This window comes from Hippoglossus stenolepis, chromosome 13 (assembly GCF_022539355.2).
Source record: "Hippoglossus stenolepis isolate QCI-W04-F060 chromosome 13, HSTE1.2, whole genome shotgun sequence".
Classification (NCBI taxonomy): domain Eukaryota; kingdom Metazoa; phylum Chordata; class Actinopteri; order Pleuronectiformes; family Pleuronectidae; genus Hippoglossus; species Hippoglossus stenolepis.
In genome coordinates, this window is record NC_061495.1 from 15,404,006 (window position 1) to 15,414,585 (window position 10,580).

A 10,580-nucleotide genomic window follows, 5' to 3' on the forward strand; every position below is an offset into this window, starting at 1 on the left:
AATTTGCCTTAAAGTTGCATGGCTGCCTGGTCCTATGCATTTGGTCAGAACACAACCCTGCGCCTCCTTCTCATTCTATGCACATCTCAATAAGCAGACCATTGCATAATGCAACAGAGGAGGGAGGTTGCATAATCTCATATGGAAGCCGGGCAGTCGGCGTGACGGCCACCGTACTGTTGGAAAACTTGTCAACTTACTCACAACAACAACAACCAGAGCTATTGTTGCGTAAAGTTATAAAAAACGTTCTAATAAACATGTTATAGATTCATTACTGTGAAGTTTTGTATTATGACAGATTGGACGATTAGCCAATCAGCGTCGGACTGGGCGTGGTTTACTAAGGGCATTGTCCAATCACTAAGCCAGGAGGCCTGTGTCCCTCCTCTGAGAGCAGGCTGCAGAGCATAGCTGCAGAGGCTCCGTGCTGATCCGTGGTCAGTCTGTTCGGTGGAGTCATGCGGAGCCGCAGTAGTTTCACCTCGGGACTCGACTAGACCCAGTTTCTCACCAGAGATGCGGGTAAATGTTGCGGGCGGTCGCAGAGAAGAGTTCCCGTGCTCCTGGCCGAACATACACAACAACTCCTGGGGCTAACCCGAGGTCTGACGGCGGCGTTGAGCCGACAGCACAGCTCCTGCGAGGACTTTGTTCACTTTTACATTCACAGTAAATCACTCAAAATGGAGATTCACGAAGGAGCAGCGGCGGCGGTGGGCGACGGAGTCCTGGATTTCTCTCGCCTGAGCCTGAGCACGTTTAGCACCGACGGTGTCAGCGAAGAGAGGAAGCGGGACACCAGGCATCTGTACCTGAACTACAACCGGCTCCTCTCGCTGCCCTCGTCCGTCTCCGTGTTCTGCAACCTGGAGTTCCTGGACATCAGCAACAACGGACTGTCCGCCATCTGCGAGGGCATAACGCGGCTGAGCAACCTGCGGACCCTCGTCGCCAAGAACAACCGGCTGGACGAGTTCTCGCTGCCCAAGGAGTTCGGCTGCCTGCGGCTCGAGGTGCTGAACTTCAGCGGGAACCGATTCGAGGAGATCCCGCTGCAGTGCACGAAGCTGCCGCGGCTGCAGTCGCTGTCGCTCGGCGGAAACAGACTGAAGAGCATACCTGCGGAGATAGAGAACCTGATCAGGTGGGTCAACAGCCCCCCCTCCGACCCGCCACGACTTAAAGGTCCAGGGTGTACGATTTAGGTGAAAGGGATCCATTGGCAGAAATTCAGTATAAAATAATCCTAGTGATGTTTATATCTAATTTGGAAATTGTTGCTTTCTTTAGCCTAGAATGGGCCCTTTTATATTTAAATACTTTAAATCTACATTGGGTCCTCTCTACGGAGGCCACCATGTTTTTTACAGTAGCCCAGCCGGGACAAACCAAACCCCATTTGAGTTTTTATGACAGCTGAGGGCTACCACAGGTTCTCTTTCATGTTTGGAAGGGGAGGGTGAGGTGAGGGGTATTCAGCTGCAAACACCAATCGTTAAAAGTGAGAATGAGTGTGGAGACAGTGTCGACCAATTCGTGTAGCCTAGCGTCACTCTTCATAGCTAGCTAGTTTGCTAGTTTAGTTGAACGCGTGAACATTGGAGACGAAGCAGCCAGTTCATTCTCCCACTTGGTCCATTAATTTTCACCTCGTTTACAGTATGAAGTTAAAGGTTCAGTGTGTAGAATATTGTGACATCTACTGGTGAAGTTGCATGTTGCAGCTGATTACTCCTCACCCTCCCCTTCCAAACATTAAAGGGAACTTTTAGTAGCCTTCAGTTGTCATAAAAACTCAAAAGGGATTTAGTTTGTCCCTCTCTGGCAGCCTCCGCAGAGAGGACCCACTCCAGATTCAAATATAAAGTATTTAAATATGAAGAGCCCATTCTAGGGTAAAGGAAAAAAACAATTTGAACTATTTAAATGAAACGCACTCATGAAAACACCAGTAGGATTATGTTATATTCAATTTCTGCCAATAGATCCCTTTCACCTAAATCTTCCACACTGGACCTTTTTTAATACTATTATCAGTCATTTTAAAATAATTCCTGTGCAGTCTGATTAGCTTGTGCTTCATCTATGTTAATTGGTACATAGATATACAATATACACTAATATATTACAGATGCAGAAGATGTACAAGGCATGTAAGTAGTTGTTCTGAACCTCCTCTCATTCAGTGTTATCTTCACAATGATGTTTGGCCTCTAGCGAAATGGCAACACCAAAGTTCACCCCGACATTAAGAGAGTCTTTGGTGCTGTCTTGGTTGCTGTGTGCCAGAGTCAGCTTTTATTATTATGCTGTTGCTATCTATGTGCTACATCTGCTTTGAATCCCTTCTTGTTTACTTAACTCGCTCTTAAACTGCTGTTTCATATAGGTCAGAGGAGTTGACACACTTGTGTAATCAAGCAAGAGTCTTTAAAACTTTAATTCAAAAATAGTGAATAGAGAGAAGAACTGACCATGTTCAGGTGATCAATTCATGCTACACGTCGTTTCAGAATTACTTTTCAGGAAATTGTGTTTACTACTATCAGTTTTATTTCTGTCCCTGTCCCGGATGTTAATTTCCCGTCAGTTTATCCTGTAAACATCATGATTCATTCTGCAAGCAGGATAATTGTGAACTGTTCCCGTAACCATCAGGATGTGGTTTGAAGACATGAACAAAGTGGCTGTCATAACTAATGGCAAGAATCCAGTAGTGTTGAGCAAAACATTTGAAACAAAAGTTCCTTAATATAGAAAAACATATTGAAAACAGCATTGCAGCAAATAAAGACAGAGACACTGCTGTTAGTACATGTGGCCACACAGGCAAGCAAGTAGGTCTAACCAATCTCTTGTGAGGAGAAGGAACATGAGTAAATGTACAAGAGACCAATGGCACCAATTTTACAACAGTGTATTTAGCAGCAGCGTCTAAACTGACCGAGAAAGGCCAGCCAACTGTGTCTATCTTATCATTTCCTCAGTTAAACAGTAGCAAGTCACAGTGACCGGCGGCAGGCCAAAGGTCAAACATCCAACCGTCTTGATTTGATCACACACAAACACACCAGTGTGGCATTTCACGGCGGCGACGTGAGTAAGAGGCAGAGGATGAAAGCCGCCTCTGAACGTAGTCACATGGAGCCAGGTCTCATAAACTTAACAAACGTCTTGAGCTGCTTACACACACGCACCCTAAACTTATTGAGATTTTACCTGGAGGATAGGGCTGGGCGATAAAACGATAATGAAAAGAGAATAATTGTGATATAACTTTTCTTGATAAACATATTTTGACAGACAACAAGAACAGCCAATGATAATAAGAATAGCAGCGCCAGACTAATCATGTGGCTGGAATAGAGTTACAGCCACGTCAGGTTAGGTTGACGCCCACAGCACAAAGTGTAGGAGCAGCAGCACATTTGCTAATGTGTGGGCTTCTTCAGAGAGGTGGACGACTCTGCATCGATACAGTGACTGAACATAATCATGTTTTCTGCTACGTTCATTTTTTTTTTAGCGGGTTTCCGCTAATAATTGTGACACCCCTGCTCCAGGATCAGGGCAGACGCTCGTTAAAGGTCCGGCCGTCCTGTGTCAGTCTCTGTCGGAGCTTCCTCCTCACTCCCTCTGACCTGCGCTCACTTTACACTTTAACAATACACACCATCGCTTAGGAGGGACAGAGACGAGCGGACACACACACACTCACACACTCCTGCAGACAGAGGTTCCTTCCGCAGATTACGACCTAACGCTGTGTTTTAACTTCTTTGTTGCCGAAGAAGCGACGCCCCGTTTATCCAGAAACATAAATATGAATTCAGCAGCTTTTTATATTGATCAGTTGTAAGTGTGATGATTAGAAAACATCAAAGGAGCGGAGTCACTTCTTGACCAGCGGAGTAATGCACACCTTTTCACTGTAGTGGTTTGTATGAAATGTTATAAGTAAAGTGCAGTGGCACAGGTTGATTGTACGTGCAAGTAAATTCTTGTGCAAAAGAAAATACATTGTACATAAACACAAATGTAAATATTTTCTGATCATTTGATTTATATGGCAATATATATCGATATCATGACAAGATTTTTTCCGTTATCGCCCAGCCCTACTAGAGGATCTGTGAATGTCTAAAATAACCGGACATTTAGTGGACGTTACCTGGGGAATTCTCAGCGAGCCAATGTGGTTGTTGATGACTTTCTCTCATTTCTCCTGCACCCTGCAAGTCATTAATTAGCAATGTAGGTACTATTCCAAATGTTATGGAGCTACACCCAAAGCATTGAATCTCCCAGTCCCTCCTTATCCTACCCTCTCACACAAATACATGGCAGAAAACAGACTCGTCTATGAGCCCCTCCTCCTTGTGCCCCCTCTGAATCAAAACATGATCATGCACAGGAGAGCAGACTGCTGGCATAGCTGCTAGTTGTGCAATAACACTAATGTTTATTTTTTTTTAACTTGTTTTCTCTTCTCAATCTAGATGAATATTAGATAAATAAGATATAATATAAGATCTTTTCAAAGGCTCATATTGAGGAGCTACAAAACAGTCTGTACAAGGGATACAAGCAAAACTTGACAAAACACAGGAGGGGAAACTGAATACTCCAATTGGTATGTTTAGCAGTGCATTTTTAATGGTTCAAATATTTCCAGGGTCCAACCAGTGCTGCTGTTGTCAGCTGAAGCAGCAATACAGGGTCATGTAGGGATAGCTGTAGCTAATAAAGTGAGACATGTGGGAGAGGAGGTGGACAGCAGCCAACAAGCTGCTGTGGGTGAGGGAGAGTCTCAAATTCTGTAGATTGAGGTCAGAGCTCTAACTTTGCTTCTCCAGCTCGATGTTTACATGCAAAGAATAATGGGCGTGATTGAGAAAAGCCCAACTTGGTCACCTCAGAAAACTTTTAAGCAAGTAAAGATAATCTCAGTGCTGCTGGGTCCTCATGTTGAATTTCAGCCTCTTTGGTATATTGTCACATTTATAGAGCAGGAGGTAGAAGTTTATGAAAGAGAGTTCCCTAAAATAATAACAATTTACGCCGAATTCAGGCCTAATATGAATGATCTTGTCTTGATGTATGTAGAGAAAAACACTCTACAAAGACACAGGGTCTTTTTCCTTAGGGTCTTTTTCCTTTGCTTACTGTTTTTGCAAGTAAGCAAAATCTTAGTCATTCTTTCACCATCAAGTGAAAGAATGGCTAAGATTTTGCTTACTTGCAAAAACCAGTTTGTCTATTGTCCCTGATACGCCCCATAAACCAGTGTAATCTCTGGTGGCTGATTTGTGTCACTGTCGGTGAGGACAGTGAGCAGACTCTGAATGTCTCCATTCCCGTCACAGAGGAGCTCGCTCAGTGCTCAGCCACCAAGGACAGCATAATGGCTTCCTGTCCCGCAGTCGCTGTGTCATCAGTTCCTGCAGGCAGATGGCCTGACGGCTTACTTTCGCTGACCAGCCATCCATCGCCCTCTCCCCGTCTCTCCGGTTCACTCGCTATCACCCTCCTGGGTGCTCCATAGCTCCATTAACCTTCCAGGGTCCTTTTAGTTGTCTGAATAAAACTAACATGAACTTCACAGTTTGGCCTTGTATATAAATTTGATGTAGGTCATCGCATGAATAATCTTGTTTGTCTTGATATTAAATTTACGTATTGTTTTTTGCAAACATTTCTTTGAGGGTATGATGCATAAATACATAAATGTACATAAAAAAAAAAAACTCTGGTGATTTGTTAAATCATTTAGTTTTTATTGTAGTGTGTTTACCTCTGTACATTGTCTTTGATGTTTTCTAAGAATTAACACATAAACATAAGCACAACTTTAAGGATTATTTTTGCATGAAACTGTGTCTTTAGCTCCCCCTTGTGGTGTGTACCAGTACTGGACTCGGGTCATTTGTCTTTGGGTTAGGGTTGGAACAATTCCACAGCACATTGAAACTTCACCTAGAAACCATGCAACTGGTAAAATACAGCCACAACTTGTTTCATAATATATAATAAATGAAAGGGTCACCAAGAAACTATAGTATAATAAAGCAGTAGTAGAAGTAGAGCGCCACCACTTTTCTGAGCCGACTGTACCATCTAATACCATTCTCTGCAATTGAGTAGGTGAAAATTAGTCAGCAAGCAGAAAGGTATGAAAAACTTACCAAAACCTAAACATCAATAATTGTATCTTCCGTCAAATGGGTTAAATGCAGTAAAGCACTCTAACAGGACCCACTTTTACATAATGACTGACTGTGAGATAAACGTTTAAAAGGAATTCAGGGACTACTGATAAAAGAGCATTTGCAACCAAAACGCATTCAAATTCTCTATGAATTGTGATATTGATTTTCTCTGCCTCTTTTTTTCTGTCAGTCTGGAGCTGTTGTATCTGGGCGGAAACCTCATCACAGCCATTCCTCCTGAAGTGGCGAACCTGCCCTACCTCAGCTACCTGGTCCTGTGTGACAATCGCATCCAAAGTGTCCCCCCACAACTCACCAGGTAAACTGCTGTCCTCCACCACCGTCCTTCAAGTCAAACCTGCAGTGTTTCACATCCGTACAGAACGTTATTGCCCTCTTACATTCATTACCTCTGCGTTTCACTCCAGGCTCCACTCGCTGCGATCTTTAAGTCTCCACAACAACTTGCTCACTTACCTGCCAAGGGAAATCCTCTGCCTGGTGCACCTTCAGGAGCTCAGCCTCAGAGGCAACCCACTGGTGGTGCGCTTTGTCAAGGAGATGACCTACGACCCGCCCTCGCTGCTAGAATTGGCCGGACGTACGGTCAAGAGCGGAAATATTCAGTACCACCCCTGTGACATGCCCTCAAATCTGCTGCGATACCTAGACCTGGCCAGCAAGTGTCCCAACCCTAAGTGTGCTGGTAAGAGATTTGTGTCTGAGAAAAATCCAGATTTGTAATGTTTAGAATACTTTTATGCAGCTCTGTCATATATCCACCAATATGTGAGACTTTTAAAGACCTTAAGAAGTAAACATCTAATCATTTAAAGAAAAACACAAATGAATGAGGAAAGCTGGTTTTTCATAAATGTGCTTTTTGTGTGTTCTTCTTTTTATGATCCGGTGACTCATCAGTTTTATCTTGTAGACTCTTGTAGGGTCTTGATCTCTATGTCGGGAACCAATGTGATAACATTTCCAGTATTTGTCTTTCCCTTTACCGTTTCCTGCCTGGTGATGATGGCGATTTATTGTATTAATTGTGTTATTGTATACATTTGTCACACTGAACAATTGAGGTCACTGACCAGCCACTTGAACCTGACTTGATTTTTCCACTTTCTCCAGGCGTCTACTTTGATTCATGTGTGCGCCAGATCAAATTTGTGGACTTCTGTGGGAAGTACCGGCTGCCCCTCATGCACTACCTGTGCTCCCCAGAATGCACTTCTCCCTGCAGCTCCAACCCCCAGAGCGACGCGGACTCGGAAGACGAGAGCAGCGTGCCGGCGCACCGCCTTCAGAGGGTGCTTCTGGGATAGCATGCCACAGGAACCTTTGACCAAGCCCAGCCTCATCAGTTTGTCACTGTGTTCAACATTTATACAGACACGACCTTGGCTCGTCAGACTTGGCTTTACATAAATGCACACACAAATACACACTCGTACAGTGCATTCAGAAAGTAATCAGACTCTTTTCACTTTGTGCTTGTTTAAGATTTATTTTGTCTCATCAATCGTCACTGAATGCCCGAAATGATAAAGTGAAAATAGTTTGGGGTTTAAAGTTTACAATATCCTGTATGAGATTGTGGACGTTTTTCATTACCATTTCAGTCTCGGTTTTAGATTTGATGCGTCCTTACCGACTAATTGGAAGAGGTCTGGTTGTTCCAAACTTCTTCAATTGAAGAATCGTGGAGGCCCCTGTGCTCTTGGGAACCTTCAATGCAGCAGATAGTTTTTGCAGCCTTACCCAATTCTCTGCCTCGACACAATCCTCCCTCTTAGCTCAGGCAGTTTCTTCAACCTTGTATCTTGGTTTTTACTCTGATATGCAACTGTGAGACCTTATATAGTCCAGTGTGTGTGCCTTTCAAAGTCCTGTCTAATCAATTGAATTTACCAAAGGTTGATTCCAATCAATATGTCAAAACATCTCAAATATGAGAAATGTGACACCTGCACTCAATTTTAAATGTCAGACCGTTAAAGCTTAAGGAAGCAACATAACCAAATGTGGCGTAAGTGAAGGGGTCTGAATACTTCCTGGATGTACTGTACATGGGGTTTTACATATAGCCACTAAAACATTTACTACTGGGGTCTTGGAAAAAATGTCGACCATTTTATGAAAATGGTGGGATAGAAATGAGTTCCCTCTCATCACATCACTCCACACATAACGAGTAAAGGAATCATTTCCTCGAAGCTGTAAATCCATACTCATGACTGTGTCAAAGTGCTGCTGTCATGGTGGAACATGGGAGGGCAGTAAAGCTCTTGTTTGGACTGTGAACACTGAGGCACCGGCAGGATTCTTTTCCTTTCCAGGGAACCATACGTTCTCTTTAATACAACACTTGGTGCTTTTGTTTCTTCTATCCATTAAGCACATTAGTCTGTATTCTCTGAGAGTTTGGATGTGAACAAAGTGGGTTTTGTCCAACTACTGGAAACAACCTAGCAAGCTTTGGCTTTTAGTGCTTTGATCAAGTGAACTTCAAAGCTGCTCTGCTAACTAAGAAAAAAAAAAAAGTCTGGGATTTGTCTTGTACGTCAACAGAAACAATAACCAGTTTGTCACCACGGTACTCTGAAAGTGTGAGATGACCTTATTTATGCTGTGTGTGGTGTAATTAGGCCGTCTCACATAATTTGAGCAGATAAGGGTTTAAACCTTTTTTTCCATCAGCACAGTGCTCATTGCACACAACCTTGTATTTTTTTTGAAATTTTTTTTGACATTATGGCGTTGTTATAAATTAACCCAGAATAAGGGTTATGTGTGTATGTGAAGGAATGCTTGTCCAGGCTTACTCACAGGAAGTGGATGTGGGAAGGACCAGGGAAACCGTGTTCGCTCCGAAACAATAGCTATTCAGCGAAACACAGTGGCAGCCTTTAATGTTTGTGTTCGGGGCTGTAGGTTTTCTCTCGGACATAAACATTTACAGTAGACGTGAGCGAACGCAGCCTGCAGCCAGAAGTAGTTTACCTTTTTTTTTTTTTTTGAGGCAGAAACTGAGATGATGGTGGTTCTGTTCCCAGTTACATCACTGCTTCATCCTTCAGCTTGTGTGGGAGGCTGGGAGGTATTTTAGTGTCCATTAGCGAGAAGGAAAACCAGCAACGCCCCTCTGTTACAGTAGCATCTACACATGAGCATATTAAGTGCCTTACTAATGGTGACTTCTAACACAGCGAGACAAGAGTTTGAAGAAATGTGATCTATGCACCCTGAAATGTGACAAGTTTAACAAGTCCTTTTTATAAGTGATTTTTATACTCATCAGCTTAACCACGATAAAGAGCGAGAGTAACCTTTTATAACAAAATGAACTTCTTTTATACAAATCCCTTTTCTAATGTTAAACACATATTTAAATGTCTGCAGAAATAGATGGCACTTACACAGAAGATATATTGATATATATATATATATATATATTAATTGTATGTACTATTACCCCATTCGGACAATGTATGTAGACTGTACAGTTATATATAACATTAATAAAGACTGATTGTAATATCTTAAAATGCCCATATTGTGTGATTTGATCATTGCCAAATGTATAGAATAAGTATTTCATGTGCAGTTTTTAATGACGGTTGTATAGATACAGTGTGTTTGTGCTGTCGGAGAGTTTGTGTGTGTTTACGTGAACTAGTTGAAGTTGTTTGAATGTGTCCAGGTTTCATTTGCATTTGAAGGTGAGCTCATTCTCGAGGCTGAATAATACTGAAAGAAAGTTTTTCTGTAACCCAGAACCGATCTGCTAATCCTCTAACATCACCCGCCAAGAGCCACCAGCCACTTTTTTCTCCTCCCTCGTCCTTTCACACTTTCTGCTCCCATCTCATTAACTTTCGTTTCACCTCGCTGTTTCTTTTAAGGCCCGTCTGGCAACATCAATGCTTTTTGAGTTTCACATATTTTTTGTCACAGCTGGGTTCCCTTGTTATTTTTTATTATTTTTTATACCTTCATTTTCACTCTCTTGCAAACATGTGCACACAGGACCCTTCCAGCGACAGCAGGCACCCAGGCAATGATCCATACGCCCACATCGTGTGGACGTATGGATTGTGTAGATCATGTTGCACTAACGTAGGTTTGTGTGCACATGAGTATGCACGCACGCACATGGCATGTTTTCTTGGTCCTGGGACGCTGTCACAGATGCAACCAGAGATGGAACTGATGATGAGCTTGAAGAAATGAGTTGTAAAAGGCAGATGCAGCTCTAGATGAGGTTTCTCTGGATCACAGAAAATAAAATAAATCTTGAATTTAGGACCACAAAAGCTGGATTTGAAAATGGATTGATTTCAATGAAGGAAGGTATTTTCTCTG

General features: G+C 42.7%; 1 protein-coding gene across 1 annotated transcript; it reads left to right on the forward strand.

The window, feature by feature from the left end:
* The first annotated feature begins 390 nt into the window (after positions 1-390).
* On the forward strand, positions 391-9,767 carry LOC118119702 (leucine-rich repeat-containing protein 58). The gene is made up of 4 exons (XM_035173876.2): positions 391-1,147; positions 6,403-6,531; positions 6,641-6,918; positions 7,347-9,767. The coding sequence occupies exons 1-4, from the start codon at positions 687-689 to the stop codon at positions 7,538-7,540; spliced, it is 1,062 nt and encodes a 353-aa protein (XP_035029767.1). The 5' UTR covers positions 391-686; the 3' UTR covers positions 7,541-9,767.
* Positions 9,768-10,580: the final 813 nt, after the last annotated feature.